The following is a 23,949-nucleotide window of genomic DNA, read 5'->3' as shown; positions in this document are numbered from 1 at the left end:
CATAATGCTACACACACACACACACACACACACACACACACACACACACACACACACACACACATAGGAAAAAGGGGGAATTGTTATTTAGTAAAATAGTGTTCTGAGTTGTAATGTTAATTTTGAGAACATATTTAAGTTATCTTTCTTTGTGTGTGTGTGTGTGTGTGTGTGTGTGTGTGTGTGTGTGTGTGTATGTGTGTGTGTGTTTGTGTGTGTGTGCTAACATGAATGTGTCTTTGAGAAGGCATTGGGCAGCCCTACTCAATATTGTTATTACTTACATTTTCTGTACAGAGTTTAATAAATCCAAGTCCATGGAACCTGTGCCACATTTGAGCTGTAGTACTGCTATTCACGCACTTCATGTTTCACTTTGTGTAAATGTTCACTTCCTAATTAATGGTGGCTACAAAATAAAAACCAAATGAAACACCAAAGTAAGCACTATACAACACGCACAGCAGATCAAGATCCTTGAAGCGTTAAACATCACAACAGATGCTGGGTTTGTCACAGACGACTTGACTGCTCTTTTCTTAGATCCACAACCAAACATTAATCCCCTGCAGGTGTTGATCAATCAAAGACAATGTAGTGCTGGCAGGAGCATGTGATCTTCTTGTTCAGAGCACATCAGACTTGATGGTTTGTATGGAACTTCTGCACAGCAGCGAGTTTTATAGTTCTAAACACTGTTATCAATGATGTGACTTAGTGAAGTGTTTGCATCACTTTTGTTTTGAGTGAAAAATCTGAAAACAGTAAACCATTGACAGATTATGTAGAAGGCATGGGACTCAGGGAGTTGAAACTCTGCTTTACCCTGCAGCTATCAACAGGAAGCCCTTTTTGGATGCTAGGTCCAGGTCATGAATACTATCACCGATGCCAGTTCCACTGAGATCAATACAAGTAAGGAAATGTGACCCACATATCAGAAACACCACCTTCATAGGAACTGAAAAGCAACTCAGACCAACACCGAAATCTTCTTTTGGGCTTTCTCGTTACCACCAACATTGGCAGCTGTCTAGAGACCTGGAAAAACAGCTCAAGTGTAGCAATGGCCAACCTGAGACTTGAAATGTTAGTGTCAGAATAAACCCAGCGCATCATTATGCTAGAGCTATTTGTCCTTTGGGAAGGCTGCTTGGAAGAGGCATTTGATAAGAAGGAAACCATATACAAGGGGCTAGTGAGGGAATGCCGCAAACAAGGTGGTGAGCCTTTGCAGGACAATCCCTCTGCAGAGCCTGTCGCATTTTGGGCATCAAAGCAGGAGAGGAGCTATTCAGAACAACACAGGACTGCTGAAAAAGCCTCTAGGTGACTTTGGATCATGTGAAGGAATCCAAGGGAGAGGACCAATGCTGCTAGGACAAAAGATGAGGCTGGATCAACTTCAGCTTGATCACCTGTGGGTGCCTGGGTGACGTGTCTCATGTTGAAAGACCTGAAATGTCTGATGACCCCAGGTTCGCCCTACACCGATTATTCATTTCCAAGTGCATCAAAACATGTATTCATTCAATCCAAAGTGATGTAGCTAAATCTGTGTAGAAATAAAACATGTGTTCTATGTGATGTATGAACATGAAAACAAACATTAGCTCATCAACAGGTTGACAGGTGACAGGTGCTGGTTATCAAACTGCAGAAAGAAACTTACTGCACTGATTACAAAACAGACATCTTGACAAAAAGTTAGCAGTGCACAAACTGAAATAACATTTTATTCTAAAAAAAAAACAACCCAATAATACTCTGCATTCTCACTGCATTGTCACTTTTTTGTGTGTTATCTTTGGCAAGTGACCATGGAAAAGTGAGGTAATACAGCTGGGTGTACAAGAATCTTAATGGACAATGCAGAGGCAAAGGACCACCCAGTGTGAAGATAGATGGTTTTGCCTCTGTGACTGTAACAGAGAGCTTGTTGTGTATTATCCCTTACTTGGAATTTTGACTCAGGATATCCACAGTCTTGACTTAATTGAAAAATATTTAAAATAGTATGTTTTGTCCTTAAAGTAGAATTTATCAATCTATGTTTCATAGTAAAGGCAATCCTCAGCAGCTATAAAAAGAGAGCTGATACTGAAGGTTTGAACCTGTCCCAGTCCCAGCTGAGAAGCTAGCGATGTGAATCATGGAACTGAGTTGAAGTAAATACATCCACGTGTGGAAAACAGAATTAGATAGAATCAATTTTATCATAATGGATGTTCACAACATTTAATGTTTCACATTCAAGTTGTCCACATGATTGCCACACAAAATTGAAAAGTCCATCATGTTTTTCTCATCTCATTATGTGAAACTTCTGTCTACTTACAGCTATAAAAATTCACCCTCTTGACTTTTTTTTCATATTTTGTTCTGCTACAAAATTGGTTCAAAATACATTTGGGGAATTTTGGTCTGCAAGTACCTTACTATCAAAATACAATGGGATTCAAGAAATAAAAGAAAAAAATCAATTTTATAAATGTTTTCACTCCTTCTCCTCACTAAAGCTACACTACATTGTCACTGACAAAAAAAAAGAGGCTGCAATAGACAATCAACTGCCAACAGTGCCAATGCATAACAGATCAAACCTCGCTTGTAACAAAAGCAAATAATTACCAAAAAGCTTCTAGCAATAATACAAACACTCAAAAGTAATCAAATCCATGTTTGTAACACCTGACACCTGTTCATGTTCAACAAGAATAGCCATCAACCTTATTTTAGTCTTTCAAATATTATTTTTCTTTCTTTCTTCCTTTCTTTCTTTCTTTCTTCCTTTCTTTCTTTCTTTCTTTCTTTCTTTCTTTCTGTCTGTCTGTCTGTCTTTCTGTCTGTCTTTCTTCACACTACTGAAACGTCTGTGTGTGTGTGTGTGTGTGTGTGTGTGTGTGTGTGTGTGTGTGTGTGTGTGTGTGTGTGTGTGGTGGTGGTGGTGGTGGTGGTGGAGGGGTGGGGGGCATTGAAATCATCTGTCCAAACAGTTATGTGTCTAGAGCCTGAACACCTGTTTGTGGGGACTGCAGGGGAATCTTGAGCAGTGAACTGTTGGTGCCGTTTCAATAATAACTGAAGGGAACAAAGTGGCTACCTGTGCCTTAGCCTTCATATGTGGCTCTTAATATATAATAAATCTTATTCCAACTATATGGATTTGGCAAAGAAAAAACGTTGTAGGTACATTTTCAACAGCAGCTTTTGAATAATGAATGAATGCTGCTAAACCTACATTTTAAAGACATATGTTTCAAATAATAACTGGTGAATATAAAAGTTGTAATCTTACGCAAAGCACGGCAGCATAGTATTGCGACACGTTATGGCATTTGTGTCTTCTGACTAAAATAGAGTATGGGCTGTAGCTTCCTCCTAAGCAGCTAGGCCTGCCTGCTGCTGAAGGCTGTCAGTCTATTATGTTGGATAACTGATATTAGTTAAAGAAAACATTTTTAATTGCTTTGCTATTGGGCATAAGTTGATCAATAGACAGGTAAGGGTTTTTTTCTGACTTGTACCTACATGAATACACCTAGGACTATTCATTCTGCATCTTGATATTTATTTTTAAGCTTGACTTGGGCAATTCCTACTCCTGCTGCCAATAAAGCCAAGCCAATCCATATGCGTTAGGCCTGTGATCCAGAATTTTTTGATAATACATCAAACGGTGTTTAATTCGCGCACCTGGCCCTGTCAAATGAGAGGTTTTGTTTGAATTCCCGTTGGGCATTTTTTTTTTTTTCGTGTTATGAAAGGTTTCAGCGTCTATTCCTATTGTTTGCCAAAGTCTCTGTCAATGCATTTTAGTAATAATGACAGAGGGGGAGGGCCACTCAGTGCGACTAATAAGGACCGCGATCTAGCAAGCGATCCCACTGTGACTTTTATTTCCAAGTCCTGGAATCCGGAATCGGGCTGATCGTAATCATATATGGATTATGCTTTTTCGTTGTTGTTTGTTTGTTTGTTTTTGCTCTAGAGGAAACTTTCTCGGCAACTGTAAGTAATCAAAGCCGAATCAATTTAACAACCAAATGAAATATATCGGCTAAATGTAAATATCTGCATGTCAACCTATTAGCCTAATAAATATTTAACGGGGATCTTTTGCATCTTTTGTCGCTTGGCACTAACGTGTTGTTTTTTTTGTTTTTTTTGCGCACAGCCTGAGCTTTCTAACTTATCTGCTTAACGGGACACATATCTGTATTGGTCTGATTTGTGAACGCTCCGCTGGAGTAAACATGTACCGTATTGCATGACTTGTTAACAGTTGACTGCGAAATGTGCTGGACCCTGAAATAATATTCAGTGCTGCACCCCATAATTATTAAAAAATAAACCCATCCAGCCAATCAGCGGTCGCTTAAAGAAACTACTAGGGTTTAGGCTTCTTTGAATATTGCAGTGTTAAGTGAAGTTTTTGTCTTTGACCGAAATTGCCTGAATGAATGGGGCAGACCCGGGACAGCCTAACTTCAGTGCCCGTACAGGACAGAAAAGGAGGTTGAGCACTGTAAATGTATTGCATACTCCTACCACAGATTGAGAGATGTGTGTGATGATATAGAAATTGCTGGACTTCTGTTTCAAACTAAGATTCAAATCCCTGCGTGTTCTCAGCAGATGGTGCAGCGGCGGTGGAATTAGTAGCTGTATACCAAACTGAGTTAATTTCATGAGGTGAAACAACGTGTGGGCTGGGACTAGCTACTTAAATCCTGCAGAACCCTCGATGTGCAAAATCAATCATGTAAAAATTTAACTTTCTCTGCAGGCTTCGGCTGTAGTGTTGCATAATTGCATGCACAGGATATTGTTCAAATGAGGGGAACAGCATAACGTCTTCACACTGTCAGGGAATGTGATCCCTCTGTAGTGCCACTTGTCTAAGGCCCATGCATGGCTGCAGTTGTAAGTGGCATGGTCACTTCATCTCGTAGCGCCATGATGGGCCTACACAGAAAACTTTAAGATCCAGCGGAGAAAGCAGAACTCATTGCAGCAGGGACGGGAATTAATCACTGGGACAAAACTAATGCGGATGGTGTTAAAGGAAGGAAAGTATATCATGGAAAGAGAGGCTCCAGTTGGTCACACTTTGTGAGACTGCACACAGCCTATAAATTATCTGAATGTGTTGTCGCTGTGTCTGGTCTTTGGAGGTCAAGTTCAGTGCATAATTCCGTCTTTATTCGTTTCTTCCCTAGTGGCAGTGGTGCAATCCACTGGGAAGCAAAGGATTCTAAGTAAGTTACAGCTTTCTCGTTACAGTTACTGAAAAAAAGTATCCCGTTTGAGAATATCAGTTATTGTTCTAATAAAACTCAGTTGATGTAGTTTCAGAATTTGGACTTTTGTTTTCTGGAGGATTGCTAAACAAGCCTAACCTGTTTCAATGTTGTTTCTAGGTGCAAAAACTCACTAAACTAAATGGATTTTACATACTCACAATTAATTCAGTGTCACACACAGTGCTACCTTCACCCTTGTGTGTGTGTGTGTGTGTGTGTGTGGTTGTGTGTGTTTCAAAACACAATCATCATGTTATCAACAAATTTTCTGTATAGATTTTGGTCCCCAAGTTACTGAAAGTATTGAGTTTGAGTGGGAACAGTCCACTCAAGCTGAATATCTAATGCCTTATCCTTAATGACTGTATTTTGGAGCAGATAATCAAAACTGAATAATCAGTTACATTTTTAAATCAACTTTCCTGACTCTTAAAGTCCAGGATGACTATGCCCTAAAAATCCTTGCCTTCCAATGGCATGATAGTGATGCAGAAGATTAGGCTGGCAGCATGGTCTAATGGGTTGAGAGACTGACCTGTAACTGAAGGGTCCAGGTTCGGTCCCTGCATGTCTGCCCAGAAGTCTTGAGCACAACACTGAATTCCTACTGTGTAGCTCACAGTTGAAAAAACAATAGGGTATTAATAGAGTCTCACAAAAACAAAGAGAAAGGCATTACCATTACAGCTATAAGCAGATATGGGCTGAAATGATTATATGGGGAAGGTGCCAGCCAGCAATCATTTTGTAAGAGTAGGTGTCGTTGATGGAATGAAACTCCTCACATAATCTTCCTTTAATACCAAAAAATGATTGTGGAAATAAATATGAGCTACATTTTGGGAGATGAGTAGACAATAAGTAAGATATGAGGGGGATGTCATCAATTACTAGCATTACATAACAGAAAAAGTAAAACTATGATAAAAACCGTTTAAACTTTGAGTCAAACATATCTTATCAGACATGAAACTTGCATTATTCATTCAGCTCAACATCAGATATAGTAATATCCTTCCATTATATTGTTTTTCATCTGTCTCTTAAAACAGCAATTCTAGGTAGTATTCTGAAAGGAACAAGAACAGATTCTGTACAGTCCCACAGCTCATCCGTGGCGATGATATGTAGATCTAATTAATTATCAGCTGCCTCAATATCATCTATGGAGAATACAGTAGGCATATTAGCAACTGAAACATTGACATAAACATATACATATACATAGCTTATAACAAACATACATAGAAGCATTGCTTATACAACAATGTTTTTTATTGTAAAATGCCATAGTATGTGCTGTCTTTTTCTTCACACATCACTGTGTGGTAAGTGTCCAGGCTAATCAATGAACAACCTGGAAGTGTGTCCTCCCCGTTGTGTGAAGTGTCATGTAAACCACATTTGCATACAAGAAGAGGCTTTAGGGAGATGAGTATAAAATCACAGCTCAGATGTGAAGATTTATACTCAGAATTGAATTTTCACAGTAATACAATTTCCACATTATTTTATTAAACAGTTAATGCTCAACAAAGAACAGATGTGATTTGAAGAAAATTATTTAACATACAGATCACACAGACACCAGGTTGTTTCAGTGCGAGCTAGCCAGATGCACTTAGTGGCCTCTAAGGTAACTGCTGTAACAACAGCAGAAGAGTGAGTCAACAATGAAAACCGGTACTGGCCAAATGCTGCTGTCTGTCTATTGTTGAGCATCAACAAGGATTTAACAAAGTCACAATAAGAGTGGTAACTAGATATAAACCAATGGCTCTGCTTGTCTCAAACTGTCTGACAAGGGACCTACAAAACTGAGCATTTAAACAAATGAAGGCTAATCTGATGTCATGTCAGATTAGAGTTGACAGAGAGGGGGAAACTCAATAATAGGAAAGTGTTCCTTATAATTTTGAGCTCTTAGTGTATGTACAGTAAATTAAATATGACAGTATGCCTGTTCCTTTATTAAAGTAATCTTAATTACCTGCATTTTGCCTGTTAAACATGAGATAGCATGTTTCACAAGGTTTATTGCAATTACCTTAAATTATAGATTGGACATTTTAGTAGTTTGATGGGCATTGCAGGCCTGTCTCAGATAATGCTTAGTTATCTCATCTCTCTTCCAAAACGGCAACTTGGCTTTGATAAGGGTCAGTTGTAGCCTACAGACATGCATGCAGAAAGATCATTGATTAAGATTGGTACAATGCATGTGTTTCATTTGATGATGATTTTTACCAAATGTTTCAATTGTGTATAACTGAAAAAGATATTCTGTTTGCATGCAGGTTTTCAAGTGGACTGCTTTCTCGTGTCAGAAAAGACATGAGTTACCTGCTGAGATGGACTGCTTTCCTTTGGACTGTAAATTCCATTCCTTGCACTTTTGGAATGGCAGTGAATGAAAGAACAGGTATGTACAGTGTGTTCGCTGCCATCAACTTTTCTTTCAAAGGATGCACATTTGCTTTTACATTGGAACGCCATTTGGAATTTATTTGTTTACTCCTTTTTTGTATAAAAGTAATTGCTTTGTTCCTCCTTTAGATAGATAGACAGATGGATCCATATTGTCATGAATATCTCTAAAATATAATTTGGCCATGTACATTTCCTTAGCATTATTCTTCTAGCCATACATCATCCTGTCACAGAAGGATTCCAGCTTAATTGCAAATTCATAAGCATTTATGGAACCTGTGACTTTTTGTGGTTGCATTTCTTAAACAATTTGACTCAGTGATGAGATATGAGTGCTTCAAAGATCTAGCAAGTGTTTTTGTCTTTTAGGTTTTTGTACTTGCTTATGCTAGTCATACATAATATCTTTGCATTAAATCCCCAGTCCATGAATTTTTGTGGGAGAATATGCATATATTCTTCAAGTGCAGGGCTTGTAGTAAAATAGCTAGGCATAATTTTGTCATCCCATTAAAACTCTATAGATTTTTTCATTCCAATACAAACACACATGTAAACAAAACATATTCAAGATATTTTTCTCTCTACATAATGCTGTCCCTATTATCTTGGGCAATTCACTTCATATTTTTGAAAACTACCCAATGCCAAGTTCCAGTACTTTGATATGTGATGATAGACTCAGCTGAGGTCTGTTTCATACTAGTGCCAACCGTTTTGAACCAAAAATATGCCCATAGTCCTGAAAAATCACTCTGGGTTCCATCAATATCCACAAAGTCAGTCTCCCATTCATCTGTGGTGGAGCAGCTCCAGGCTTGCCTCTTAATTACATCACAGATTAGAGTCTTGGCTCTGTTGATTATGTTTCTAAATCTGAACTGAACTCTTTAAGATTGCTGAAAAAAAAATGTGACTTCTGTATTATTGTGAATTTCCCTCTAATAACTTATGTATGTAAACTTAAAGCAAAGTGTTTTCATTTCCATAAAACTAGTCCAAAGTTTGTTAAAAATATTGAATGAACAGCTGCACCCTCTACAAACCACTTTACAATCTCATTTGCAGTTGAAATACTTTTAATTGCGACCGTCAACAAGGATGTTGCATTAGAGTGCACAATAAATAGAATCTATTTCAAGAACTCTGTGTTTTTTGTTCATGATACTCATTTGGTTAACAAGGTTGTTCAGGTGTTTAAGGTATTCAAAAAAAATAAAAGTATTAGTTTGCTATAACAGAGATATTTTACCTCTTGAACCTGCTGTGACTGTTCTACCTTTACTTTGACGCAGCCACTTAAAATGAGAATTACTTGATCATATTTCTTTCCTCTAGATAACTCATGTCCCCCACTGACAGTAGAGGATCGTCGTTTTTCTGATAGTTTAGATCGTCCCCTAGAAATCACAGGTAATGTATGATCACAGCTGCAGTGTACATATCATAATGCTTACCTGTATAAATCTACTCACACCTTGTGATCTTGTTCACAGGATTTGATCTCACAGAAAAGTTTCTTCTCCGAAAGGGAACAATCACAGAAGACAGGCCATCATTTCGTTTGGGAAGCAGCCCGCTCATTAAGCCAACGGAGTGAGTAGCGCGCATGTGTGTATGTGTGTATGTGTGTGTGTATGTGCGCATGTATATGTATGCCACTAGTTATTGTGTACTGGCACCTCCTGGTTCATCGTGGTTCAGATGTTGTGGTCTGGTTCTCAGAAAGAAGACCTATATGCCTGACATGTTCCAGTAAATAATTTCTGTGTGCAGTTTCAGAATTGCTACTGTTGTGTCCCTACAGCACAATGCAAACATCCTGCAATACATACAATTCAATTTTTCAATTCGACTTTATTTCAGACACATATAGGTCCATATACAGTTGCTCATGTGTGGTGAATGCTATGAACAATCATAAAGCTCAGTGTTCATTTAGATGAACAGGTAGGCTACTGTTATTTTGCCCCCTCATATCTGTGTATACGAGAGTTGTTCTGAGAGTCGAGTCCTTAATTGCAATTCAAACATTGCACTCTAGCACAAAATCAAACCCTACAGAAGCCATCTGACATTGGGAAAAAAAAAAAAAAAAACTAGATTTGTGTTCTGCAGACCATGATATTCTCAGGATTTAGATTTGCTTGCCTCCAGATCAGCTATTCTGAGGAAAAAGCAGTGAAGCCATAACTTGGTTTTATGATAGGTTGACTCTAGGTAACCCAGATAGACCCTCCTCAGAGCAATAGTTCCATTTGCTTTGGCTAATAAGGGCAAACTGTGAGGTGAGCTGTTAGACGGGGAATAATTTGAACAGAATTAATATACATTACATTGATTCTGGAAATCTCCTAAGGGTAAAAAGGGGGGACATAAAGGTGTAAAAAAAAAAAACCTGAGCAAGTATAATGAGGCAGGAATATTAAAACTACTACATAAATGACACACAAAGGTGCCATTTACTGAAGACCTTTATTCCCTGGTCAACTGATGGGTCTGCTAAATGACTTCACCTTGATGTACGATATCGTAGAGAATGTAATTTGATATCATTTTTATGAAGGCCTATTTAAGTTTTAACTCTGGGCCTATTAGTTGTATCAAAAATGACCTGCGGCATACATAAACCTCCAATATCAAATTTAGCTTAATAGTGATATTTTGGATTAAAAGCATCAAGATGTTCATTGTTTTGTGTCGTTAGATCATAAAAGTGAAAGAGAACACTCTGTCATTCTTCTGGGGAGGGGAGGATATTTTTAGTATTTTTACAAGACATGCAGCTGTAAACAGTTGCTGCCACTCACTCTGGTTAGCGGAGGGATCTTTGAGCCAGGTGATTTGTGATCCAATTCCCTATTCAGTCCATCAGCCAGACCCAAATACATCTACTTCGCTCCAGCTAGCCCTTACCCCAGTCTGGCCCACGGTGCAAGTAGGTGTTGGTTCTCAATGACACTGCTGACGGTTAGGCGATTACAGTGGAGAGAGCGCGATCCCTCTCATATCCAATTATCTGAGTACTTTGACGGGTGATATTGCATGTCAGTTGGGGGAGGAGAGCGAGGGCAAGTGCAGGCAGCGAGGGGCCCTCTGCCCCTGCACAGCCACTGAAACATCTCTCACTTTACTCTTAGGACATGCAGAGATAGATGCTCACCTCTCTAGATCTGGCTAATGTTCTGCCAGCTCCTTGGCACCACACACATTATGCTGCACAGATTGGAGTGGACAGTCTCATGGAACATTTGTTTGAGATGACAAATTGCCAGAAGAAATATGTATTGTAACTTGCTTCCATTATTACAGTGCAAAGTTGCAGTTCCTGTCAGTCCTCACAAATATAGCTATGTTGGGCCTCTTTACATGTTGTATTAATTTGGGTCTGATATCCAGATTCAATCCAGATAGCATTTATTTGCATTGCATTTACATCTGAAATGAAAAATAAATCTTCACTAGCCATGTCAAACTTTCTCCCATTGTTAATTCATGCAAATCTTGCAGGCTCTGTGGAGTTTGCAGTGCTACTTGTCAAATCTTTTGCAAGAGGAGAGCAACAACTGATTGTCCATACTTGCTATTCTCAGACAGCTAGCCAGCAGCCACATGGGCCCAGCGTATTCTTCTTTGCCTGCAAGCTAGAATCATTTTCATTAAAACAGAGTGATGACACATTACAGTGTCGCAGTAACTACACAATACTTTGAGGTACCAACAATGGCAGAGTCAAAAGCTCTCACCCAGGGAATGACGCTTGTAATGTCAACATTCAGTCACAATCTTGTTTGTTTGTTTGTTTATTTATTTATAAGGACAACACACATTAATCAACATTTCTGTAAACGTGCCAGTGTTAGCCAGCTGGCTAATTTTCAACTGTAGTCCTTTTGGCGAGATGTTTTAAAACCTATAAAATGATAAACATTTACAGAACAAAGACAACAAGACGCCATAGAGACAGCAACAAAACAAGAACTCTCAAGGCAGAACACAAGCCATGCAAAGCAACAGGAAACAGCAAAACATCAGCACAACAATACAGCAACAACAAACACCATTTCGGCACATATAGTCATGCAAGCAACACGAAGCAACAACGCACAGCCAAGCAATACTGACCACAACCAACTTATGATACATGCAGACATGCAGAGCAGCAATAACCAGTAAACGTAAATAAAATACAGCAATCATTATTTAGATCTTATTAAAGTGTTACCAAATTGTTTATAAAATACTAGTAGATATTCCATACATAAGCCATGGAAAGCTGGCCGCCTGGCAACGGGTAAAGATCATGGGACAAGTTAGCAGCAGGTTAGCCAATAATAACAATGATAATCATAAAATGAGCAATGTACTATGTTGATTTCCATTGTTGATACCTCAAAGTATTGTGCAGTTACTGCAAAAGTATAAAGTGTCATCATGTTATTTTACAATCCTCTTCCCACAGTGTTAATATGGTAACTACATGGTACTATATGGTAACACTAATATGGTAATTCTTAACAAATGATATTGCTTGAGTGATATGAGTGACTATAAGTGATGCCTTTTGACTTTTAGATTATTAATACCACAAAATATAATTTAGTCACTGCAAAATTACTGTGGGAATGTCATCACTTTATTTACAGTCCTCTTGCCACTGTATTACCCATGAATAATACACATATTAACCCGGTAACGTTGAATTAACAGAAGTACTACACACTTACTTAATGCATTGCACCTTTAATGTTACTATCAGTAAGTACCTGGTATTATAACTTGTTGCTTACCTGGTACAGGTTTCCACATTATACACAGATTAATTACCTGGGATTTTTTTTAGAACTTGACAAAATAATTACCAGTAATTTCTTCTTCTTACCACATAATTATGTTTTACATACCAGGTGTTTACAATACTGTAAAATAAAGTGCTACCCATTTATTTACTGTCAAATCCAAATGTCCCGGGACTGTGACTGTTGTGTGAACAGCTCATGCACATTGTATTAAAACAATTTCACGCTTGTCTGAGATAATAAATGAATCTGAAATAAGTTTATTTAGTCATAGTGGCAGATCACTCGATTGAATTTTAGAAAATGTGTGTGGTGCGGTAATTAGTGGTGACCTATCACAGTGTTGTGTCTGCATAAGGAATATGTGCAGCAAAGGCGTATGCCACAACAGCGTTGCTATGATTCAGAGCTACATTTATCCACACTGGCATCATGACAACATAGTAGTCTTACTCACACATCCCAACACACAAGCGTAACTTCGTTGGATAAGTCAGCTAAAGACTCTCCCCTGGTAGAAATAGTATCCTTCGCCCAAATTACGGGCATGCGTTTGATTTGGCTCGGTTAGTAGCATAGTCATCTATCATGCTGGCAACCACAGGACTTGCACTTTTAAACAGGAAAGGGGACTCGCGCCGAGAGGAAGCTGTAGTCCTTGCTAGCATGAATGATGCGTGTAATGTATAAACTGACACAGCTTCTGTCAATGAGCCTACTTTGATCTGTTGGGGGATGCAGTGTCAGTGATAAGAATGTGAGCCAAATATACTAAGTGGGCTAATGTTTGAAGTTTGATTGTTTTAGCTGTTTCACGGTGATCTACTGTGCAACAATCTGATTTCATTGACTAATTTTTTATAAAAACCTCCTGGATAGGATTTGTTGCAAGGCAGGAGACTAAAGCTGCTTCCGGGAGACTCTCTTCCAGACCGGTAGTGTTGCTGTGACATTCTGTCAAACCGTTGTCACGGATTATATAAGGGGTAGTTTCGGCCAAGCGTAAGACACGTTCCAACAGCGGTGATACTTCCCAGAAAGCATGGTTAGTCATGCTTTATGAAAAATTGAATTAATTGTGTTCTTAAGTCTTGTGGTAGCCAGGGAGTTAGTCAGTGATCTCTCTTGCTTTGCCTGTTCTTTATTCTTATGGATGCACACTATTTTGATGGACTCTTTTCAGACAGTGGCTACACATGCATTGGTAACCATATTACTTGAGTGGGTGTTCTTTACTGCGATTATGGGTATTTCAGTGATGTGGCTTGGTATGAGGCACACTACCTCTCCCATAATCACAGTGAAGAATCCCCTTTTGTGTATTATTACTATATTCTCAAATAAGCCAAATTAGTGTCTAAGGCTTGCTAGCATAACATTAGATTACTAGCTCCTATTTGTTGTGGGACTAAAAAAATGATACCTAAAAAACTACTCCATGGCTACGTATTGCATAGGAAGTGCCAACATTTAAGGAATTAGTCTGATGTTACATATTTGCTAACAAGACTAAGAGTCTAGCAGCCTTGCCCCATTGAATTTTTGTCTCTACTGGGAATCGAACTCAGGTCTCCCGATGGAGAGTCTGCAGTCTAACTCCCTGCGGCGCATTCATCCGCGTGACCCTTAAAGTGGTGAACAGAGTGACTGACCGACCGACCGACCAACTGACCGACCCTGCTTTTCCAGGGCTAAAAATAACATTAATAGTATCATAAATATCATAATGCAATTAATCTAAATTATATGTTGTTGGCAAGCTGAGAGAAGTAGCTTGGGAGCAGGGAAAATTAACCCGGACCCGGTCATCCACCCAACCCCTCATTCATTATCACTTATTAAAGCATGCTGAGGAGTGTTTTCTCTCTCTCTCTCTCTCTCTCTCTCTCTCTCTCTCTCTCTCTCGCTCTCTCTCTCTCTCTCGCTATGGCAAAAGAGTCAGAAAAACAGTGGTCAAAGCTAAATCAGCCTGGCAGGAGCGGGGCTGAGCCACAGATGGCAGTCAGCACAAGGTCAAGAACTTTAACCCTTTGGGCCCTCGGAGATCAAGTGTGCCGCACCGTAGACAGTTTGTGTTTTGAAATAAGAGCAGACTTAGCTGGGAACTGTGTGAACCACGGTGTGAACTCCAGCGCCCCGACTGATCACTGCAATGCACAGAATTCTGCAAAGCATCTCAATTTTATTATATCCATTCAAATGCATTATGTTCCACAGTTTTCAGTGTACTGCATCGTCCCTTTGGAGATTTCCCTTTTATAGTTTTCCTGCATTATTTGCTGGCTCTTATCATAATGTTTGTGTTATATACATTCCCTACAAGCAGTTATATGCATGGGCAGCACGGAAATATTATACGGTGAAATTATTTCATAAATCCTCATTTTTCTAAAGAGTCTTGCCACTTCTCCTATTCAATTGCAGCTGAAATAGTCCTTTAGCCCTTGGGCAACAAATAGCCTCCCCAGTCCTCGGCCTCTCACAGAAGCATTTGATTTTTCGGGAGCTTTAACTTGCTGTATTTATCATTTTAGTCATGTAGCGTTTACACCGGTCTCAAAGAATTGGAGGGGCACACAGTGGAGGAGGGTATCAAGCTCCGAGAGAATAGGAGATGATCTATTGGGGAGAAAACTAATTTCCAACCTGTCTGAAGGAGCTCTCTCTCTCTCTCTCTCGCTCCCCCCAGGCTGTGCTCTGCCTTCTCAATGACCTTATCATTGCATTATTATTATTTTTGCTGATCATGATTTATTATGTTTATGCTCTTTTCACTTTTGACTGTTAATGCTTTAATGCAATCTCATCTGGCGTTAGGGTTAGGGTTAGAACATTCTGAAGGGTAAAATGTTGTTTTTTTCCCACAAGGTATAAAAGTAGACAGGGGATGGGGTGAGTCACTGAATAAACTGAAATTCTTTTGAGAGTCGGTATGATTTGCGATATGATGAACTTTACAGACAAACTCCACAAGCTGAGGTCACACACATAAACCTATAGCTGTATACTGCACTAGGAATCTATAACAGCGGTTCTCAACCTGCGGGTTGGGACCCAGCAGGGTGGTCGCGAGATGATTAATGGGACAGAATAAGAAACTATTTCTGCTATACAAATGTATTATCATGTCTATTTTTTCTGATTTTTCTCTCATTTTTGCTTTTTTCTTGTGAAATATTTAATCGATTTTAGCCTCCAGGCCTCCTCTGATAATTAATCAAATGAAACAACCAGAAAAGAGAAAATCATTCTTTGGTTGAACTGTTCACCACTCGGCATATGCAGAGTGATGAGGGGTCACTTTGTTTTATGGGGTCACAAGCCAAAAAGGTTAAGAACCACTGATCTACAACTCTAACTATAACTGTAGCACATGCCGTCTCTGTGAGGTATAAGATTGGCTTCACTGACTTTTGTTTTTATCAATTTCTATACATTTTCATTATCTGAATGACAAGGAAGCCAGTGTCAAATTAATTAAGTTAAATGGACTTGTGTTTGTCAGGTTTATTTATATGAACATCATTCTGCAGCAGGAGGATATTGAAATACTTTATTGATTCAGTAAAGCTGATTGGCTTGTTTATTGTTCAGCCACTGAAAGTTTTAAAAGTCTCTCTCTATTCTCTATTGATTTGTTGAGAAGTGATACTCATGGAACTTTGGTTAACTCATATTTTCAGACTTGATACGATTAACTGTCATATTTATGATGGGGTCAATAATTGAGTTGATTGAAATTCTGACAGTGTGGTATGATGTTTTTTTCTAGATTCATATTTCCAAATGGGCTTTCAAGTGAATACTCTCTTGTTACCATCTTCCGGCTAAGAAAAACAACAAAAAAAGACCGCTGGTTTCTTTGGCAGATATTCGACCAATCAGGAGGCACTCAGGTGGGCCCCGTTGTATGTTTTAATTTCATATTACAGTTCCAGTATGTAAAGACATGTTAAAAATGACTTGATGGATCTATGTTGGTGATGAATGCCCTTTCATTAAATTCCTCTGCACCCCTTAGGTGTCTGTTGTTGTCGATGGTGCCAAGAGGGTGGTGGAGTTTTCCTCCCAGGGCCTGCTGAAAAACACTCTCCACTACACATTTAAGAGCCGTGACCTACATGCCCTGTTTGATCGCCAGTGGCACAAGCTGGGCATTTCTGTACAGAGCGACATAGTCTCCATTTACATGGACTGTAAGCTAATAGAAAGGAGGCTGACTGATGAGAAGGACAGCGTTGACCCCAGTGGACGCACGCTCATCACCACCCGAGTGGAGGACGGACGGCCTGTAGATGTATGTCAGAGGCTAACTTTGTCAAAACAGATTTTTTTTTACTTCACAGCATGTAGCAGTAGACTTCAAGTCTGGCTGTGACTAACAACATTTTGTTTTGCTTCCAGCTGAATCCATACAGTATTTAAAGGATAGCACCAGTACTAGTTTTAGGAGTGTTATTGCCCATCTCCAGTTTCTATCTTCCAGAGACAGACATTTTGAATTGAAATTGACTTACCTTATCAATCCCAATGCCTCCATGTTGCCTCTAAAACATGTTTTTTTCATGTATTTTTTCATGTTACCGCTCATGTTCAGAGATGTCCAAAAATGCTGCAAAAATGTTGATATGAAGCCATTTGCAATGCAAGCAATGCGTGTGAAGATAGTTGATCCCACGTAGCATTAACAGCTGACTCTTGACTCCACTTCAAATTACAAAAGTTTAACAGTTTAAGTCCCCTAACTCTGAACTTAAACCAACCCTAAACCAACCCTAACCCTAACCGGCTCTGAAGCAGTTACAATTCATGCAGAAGCTAAAGGTGTTTGATGATATTTTAGATGGATTTTGGTTGTGCTTTTGAACTGCATTTCAGGCTAAAGGAGTGGCAAGGTAAGCACAACCTGATGCTAAAACACTGACAGTTGAACTCTGAACAGTAAAACTTTATGTCAGTTAATAAGGGACCATGGTGAGATGAGGGAAGAAATTGAGTAGCTGGCATGCTCCTTTAATGACAGTTCTTTTCTACAGATTGAACTTCAACAAATTCTTATCTACTGTGACCCTTATATGGCTGAGATGGAAAATTGCTGTGAGTTGCTGGAGCCAAAGGTAAGATATCATCATGTTTCACCGCAGTATTAACAACTACCCTTTAACATTAATAAAATGATAACTGGTAAAGGATTAAGGACACTGGTAAATTGAGCAGAACATGCATACCGTATGTACCACTAGGACAATTCAGTATTCAGACAAATAATAAACAAATGTAAAATGAGAGCATAAGAGGAGTTTGTCTCTTCCATAAAAACATCAGTCCAGATACAAACTTAAGTAAAGACAAGGTTCCTCCATCAGCATTTAATCAATGAAAGGTAATATTACAGTGATTCCAAATGGAGAGATGACCTTTGACCCCTCAGAATTATGTGTCTCCATAAGCATGCTGTCATGTCAGTGTAAGGTTACTTTAAGGGAATCGTCATAACCTTGAGTGGGACTTGTCCACTGAGTACAGTTCCCTAGCTGCACTGCAATGTATGCATTTTATTTTTGTTAATCTCAGTATACCACTCAACACCTTGTGCACCCTGGGCCGTATGTGTTGCGTTATAACTGGTTTGGATTGCTTTTTTGTTTTTTTTTGTTTTGTTTTTTCCATTTAGCAGACATGACATAGGAGGGTGTCTAAATGATGAAATCTTTTTTATTGATCCAGTGTGAGGCCAAGAAGTTTAATGGGACTCCCCCTCCCCTGGTGACAGCCCAGCTCCCTCGGATGCTGTCTCAGCCGGCCTCACAGTCAATTGACAGATGTCAGTGTTCAGCTGAAAAGGTATAATCAGTTCCACCCAGTAATGGTCCCTTATTGAGTAAGTGTAATGTGTATTGTAACTGAACCAGCACTGATTTACCTTTGATGTAACTAATCCTGCACAGGCACTTAACAGCCAGTTAAAGCACATTTATGCCAAAATGCCTGTCATTGGAAGCCAACCAAAGACAGTATAGGCGTAATCTATGGGTAAACTTGAATATAAGTCTCCCACAATGTTTAAGCATGGTAAATCTGTAAATTTGCAATGAATTTTGATTTTTGCAACTGCAAATATTAATGTTAGAATAAAATGCTAAATGTAGCCTGAAAGCTTAGATTCTTGTCTGCACATTGATCAGCCCTTTATGGAGAGAGCAGATGGTGCAGCCCCAAGGTCAAGTCCACCCCCACACCAGGCCCATAATGTGTTTTTGTGTTTTTCTTCTGCCTTCATATTATAAACAAAATAAACTTCCCACAGCCTATAACAGTCAAACCTATTTTTTTTTTTTGGGTCGTAGTTCAAACCTTGGGGGTTATAGGAATGGTAAAACTTACAAATGTGGCTACAGATTAGAATGACCTTTTGCCACTATGCAATCATTAAAAAGACTTTTCCATCAGTGGAAATCAATTTGAAATATTAGAGTAGGCACAGTTCATGAAGCTCATTCATTTTCAAGTCATATTTTGTCTCTGCAATAGCCACAATATTGCTTTGTTATTCTCACTGGTCTTCTGAATCTCTTATATAATTACTGGCCATGCTTTGCTGATATTAAAATCCTTTTCATGTGAAAACACCTCACATCTCATGTAATGTCTCTCATTCAGAAAACATTAAGGGTATTATATATTTTTTTTAAATGGTATTTTCTAAGAATTTGCTTTTAATATACAGTATGTTGTCACCTCTTTAATATATGTCTTCAGCTTGAAAATGCAAAGGATGTTTTATGCAGAATTTCAAATTGCACTTTGGTTAGAGAACAAGTACAGCTTGTGTACAGTCCCATGGCGATTTTGTAGCAATGACATAGACCTAGTTAATTAGCAGTTTATTGAATGTGATGTTAACTCTCTGGCTCCGTAGTTGTTCAGCTGTCTTCATCTCTTCTGTGGAGAATACGGAAAGTCAGACTAGTTGGCTTTATAATTAACGTTAGCAACTGAAACCTTTGCACATAGCTTATAGCATATTACATGCACACACAGAAGCACTGCTTATACAGTATAACAATGTGCTTGATTATAAATGCCAGAATATGTGTTGTCTTACGATCATCAAAAGCTGTAGCAGTATATAAGTTGCCATATATCACTGTATGGCAGCAGTACATGGAAACTAATAGGTGATGAACCCAGAAGTTTGTCCCCTGTTGTGTGACATCATCTAAACCCACTTGCATGCAAAGAGGATTAGTTAGGATTAGTTTAAATTTTCAAACTTTTACTTCCTTTTCTCAGTTAGATACAGCTCAAAAAGGAGCAGACTTGATTTGTACAAAATGTTTTTTCCCCAAGTCTAGAGGAGTGAGGTGTCTCACTTCCAGAGGCCCGATCTTTCTTTGGCTCTTGAAGTCCACAATTAAACAAACCCAGACCAACAGAACAGCTCACACAGCTGTGCTTTTTTCTTGGGAGAGAAAGCCTAGAGTCAGAATCAAAATCCAACTGCCAAGTATAATAAATATCCAGGGCTTTATCTTGGTGACAGTAGCGCAAAGATGTATTGACCTGATTTTCACAGTACATAAAAGCACACACAGCATCCGTGTCAGGGCTTCACATATAGTGCAAATTGACAATGAAAGAAACACAATGGACTGCTGACTATTCCTGTCTCTCTACAAATATACTGTCCATTCAACATTCTATATTTTATAGCTAGTGTGTTTGAGCAATGTGGCATACAGTGTAGCTACAACTGTAAAGTCGTGTGAGTGACTAGTAGTGAATTGATCCTGTGTACCATTAGGAATTTATATTAAATATACTGTACATTATATGTGATATAATGATATTCATTGGGATTCACTGAGGATGAAAAGTATCATAGTGAATTACGCAGGGTTGTGCAGGCATTGTAAGCAGTGCAGGATTCTGCATGATTTGTTTGGATAATAAATAGTCTGGTAATAAATAGTAAACATAGGATTTGCAGACATTTCAAATGGATGGTGAGGAGGAGTTCTGATACATTTTTCAAAGAACAAAGCATGATTGAACATTTAGCTACATTTTCTTTTTCATCATAAGAAATGTTTACTGTCCATTTGAATTGTACTATTTGATTCTTTATAGGGAGATGCTGGTCTTCCAGGTTTGGGTGGACTGCCAGGACAAAAGGGAGATAAAGGAGACAAGGTATGGACAAGATTTAGTTTTAATTTAGATATGTGTTGTAGATACCGGTATGTGCATTTTGTGTTAGTATTTACTGTGAGGGAAATATATAGGGCTTTAATATTCACTGCACTCAATCCAACAATTCAGAAATCACGTTAAGGGGTTGCCATACTCAAAGGGATCCAAAAAGTCACAAGTTATGCAAAAATTATTTTAAGTACAAAGAGCAATGTCGCATTCAAGTCATTATCATTGTCCCTAGGCCACCAAGCACAATCTGGATGTGTGAAGTAAGCAGCAGTCTCCTCTGTCCACCATTCTAAGTTACCAATCTTCTGTGTTTGAAACGTAGTTCACAGCTGCTGCAACAAAGTTTCTCTGAGGCCAACAATAGAAGACTGGTTGCTCTGGGCAATTGCATGGTCTAAGTGCCAAGAAAAAGAGCGAGTACTCTTAAGACAAATTCAAACCTTGCCATTAAGTCATTTGTCAGAGGAAGAGGAACACATCTCTCTTTTGACAACTGTTCACACTGTGGCATCCTGCAGAGTCTCATGTTCCCCAAGCAAGGACACTGCCGCTGTGCCAACAGGATATCCCGCTTGGCAGAGGAGGCAACAGGTCCTTCAGAGACGTTACAACGCTATTTTCTTCACAAGGTGAATTTGCTAAGTCCCGCAAGATGTGTGAATTGGGAAATAACACATTTGTTCAATCACTAGAGAAATAGGTGTGGTTCGAGAATAGAAGGATCGTTCGTCCATGACAGCTGAATGGACAGGCTCAAATAGATGTGAACACTAGGTAAAGTGCCCAGTCACTGAAAACAGTGGGTGTTATGTTTGTTGGATAGTTGGAGGAAGACACAACACAAAAAAGAACCATTAAAATGCCCAAAAAGAAAAGGTGAGTGTTCCTTTTCCCCAGACAAATCACATGTTTTGGGGTATGAATCCCCCTTTCAGCAGTCTGTCCTAGTAAAAAAAAAAAAAAAAAAAAAAAGGCAAGGGAGAATGCATTTGGCCATGAATGGAATTCATAGGGATGAACAGGTGGTGGTACTGTATGCCTGATAAGACCAGATGGCTTTTGGGGTCAATGTCCTAATTACCATGATGTGGCCCTGGGATTAAGAGTTTCAGGGCTACTGTTGGACTTTTGTTTTTGGAAAACAACTCTGGAAATGCTCGTAGGCATAACAGCTTCATGTATATGAGCATTCAATCATTGTACCTGCAGGGCCAAGCACTGGCATTGGGAATTGGGCTATTTCTGTAACTGTCCACATAATGAGTTGGCCCACAATATTACTGTAAAATGGCATTGTGTTTGATGCTGTTTCCACCAGGGCCATAAAACCCATAATTTAGATTCATTCAGACTGAGCTAGCTTCCCAGCTGTCCGTTAATCCTATAAACAGCACAAAGCAAGTCTAATAAGTCTGCATTATTTATTTTGGCTTCAGAAACTTTGAGTTTTTTTTATGATAAGGTTAAATGTGCCATGTGGTTTTTAGGGATTTTAGGGTTGCTGTTTAAAGTTAGAACTAGGAACATGACAAATTTAGCTATGATATGAATCAATCCTGTATTATAGACACATTTCAGGACCTCTTCAAAAGATTCCTAAACGATAGCAACAGCAACTCAGGTTGCACCTTGAATGGCAACATTGTGAATAATGAGCATTCTGTCTTTTTGTATAATGAATGTGCATAGTCAGTCAGTGAAAAGTTGCATAAACAATTGTGAAACATTTCCAAAACAGCACCCTTTAAATTGTTGAAGGTGTGTACAGTATGAAGCAATGGATTGATCTAGACGTTGATATATTTATCTTTGTAGCTGTCTTTATAGTTATATTTGCAATGTGAAGGTGACAGACTCTTTAGTCTTTAGAACGGTCATAGATGTCTGTACAATGTCCCATATGAGAAAGCAGTTTGAAGTTTCATTCAGTAAGGGGAAGTAAATATTGCTAGCAATAAAGAATAGAATATTTAAAACTCTGTGTGTACAGCGCTGGATTGCATTAATCAGATTGCCAAATGTGTTATAATTGGCCTCTAATGATTCTTAATTGACCTAGCAGGGATCAACTCTCGAGCTGTAATGTGTGTGTGTGTGTGTGTGTGTGTGTGTGTGTGTGTGTGAGAGAGAGATTGTGTGATTGTGATGAGAGAGTGTGGTGGTGGTGATTAATTACTTGCTTCTAATTGATACGACTGTACTCAATGGGTAAGAATGCATCAGACAATGTTACACTTCACAAAAGGGGGTCATGTACAATACAAGCACTGTGACAACCTCTTGGTGTCTTAATTATTTTGCAAATGGTGATATAATCCTCCACTAAGCGTTGAACTAAAGCCTGAGAGCACCCCTGAGGAGCCATCAGCGCTCCTAAAGAGATCTTTTATCTGCAAAGATCACCAGCACACAACAGAAGCATTTTCACAATGTGCTGCCCTATCAATCTAAATAATGTGCATTGATAGGACTGACTATGCTGTTATTATGTAATAATTGACAACTTAACACATGACAGTGATTTGAACATGCTCTGTCGAGTAAATAGGCCAGTCTATTATTTTTTTTTCTTTTCTATTCTATTATTTCAGCAGGCCATGCCTTGTGCTATGAGTCAGCGACTCCTACGACTGACACCTGAAATCTAATTTCAGGTCTTCAACAAATCAATACTTGGCACAATTTGTTTACTTATTGAACAACAGAATTCATATCAAATCCTATTACGGACTTGAGCATTGAATCAATGAAGTTGAGGGAAAAACATGATCTTGGACTACACATTCAAGACCAAATCTCAAGCTGTCACTGTTAAAAAGAAGTGGGTTGAAACTCTGCTTTCTGCGTATGGTGGATGTACAGCCGTGCCAAAACACCGTTTGGTTTGTGTGACACGTTTCATTGGAAGTAGGAAGGAAGGAAGTTAGGAAGGAAACAAGCTTTTGCAATTGTTTTATGAGGTAAGAAATGTATTCATCTGTAGTTTAGGCAATAATAACACATTAAAGAATTTTAAGTGACAATTAGAACATAAACAAATTCCCATCCTCAGGATATCTTCGTAGCAATTTTTTAAATAACAATTTTCTCCAAAAGTGTAATGTAGTGTGCTGAACTCCAACACTTGACTGAGCACTAAGTTGACTGAGCATGTTTAGCATTTTAAGACAAACATAGAGGTCCAGGTCTTCTAAGAGGGGTGCAAATTA

At 38.8% G+C, this 23,949-nt stretch overlaps 1 protein-coding gene across 1 annotated transcript in view; it reads left to right on the top strand.

The window, feature by feature from the left end:
- Window positions 1–7,640: 7,640 nt before the first annotated feature.
- LOC139646544 (collagen type XIX alpha 1 chain) overlaps window positions 7,641–23,949 on the top strand; it is a 101,159-nt gene continuing 84,850 nt past the window's right edge. The window contains exons 1-7 of the mRNA XM_071522443.1: window positions 7,641–7,728; window positions 9,075–9,149; window positions 9,233–9,332; window positions 16,308–16,431; window positions 16,557–16,832; window positions 17,572–17,652; window positions 18,263–18,379. Coding sequence (XP_071378544.1) covers window positions 7,641–7,728; window positions 9,075–9,149; window positions 9,233–9,332; window positions 16,308–16,431; window positions 16,557–16,832; window positions 17,572–17,652; window positions 18,263–18,379 — 861 coding nt within the window. The remainder of the gene's footprint in view (window positions 7,729–9,074; window positions 9,150–9,232; window positions 9,333–16,307; window positions 16,432–16,556; window positions 16,833–17,571; window positions 17,653–18,262; window positions 18,380–23,949) is intronic.

Source organism: Centroberyx affinis, unplaced genomic scaffold, assembly GCF_046629955.1.
Source record: "Centroberyx affinis isolate AG114_WGS23_722 - 3 ecotype Tasmania unplaced genomic scaffold, CSIRO-AGI_Caff_v1 ptg000987l_1, whole genome shotgun sequence".
NCBI lineage: Eukaryota > Metazoa > Chordata > Actinopteri > Beryciformes > Berycidae > Centroberyx > Centroberyx affinis.
This window is presented reverse-complemented; position numbering and strand designations above follow the sequence as displayed.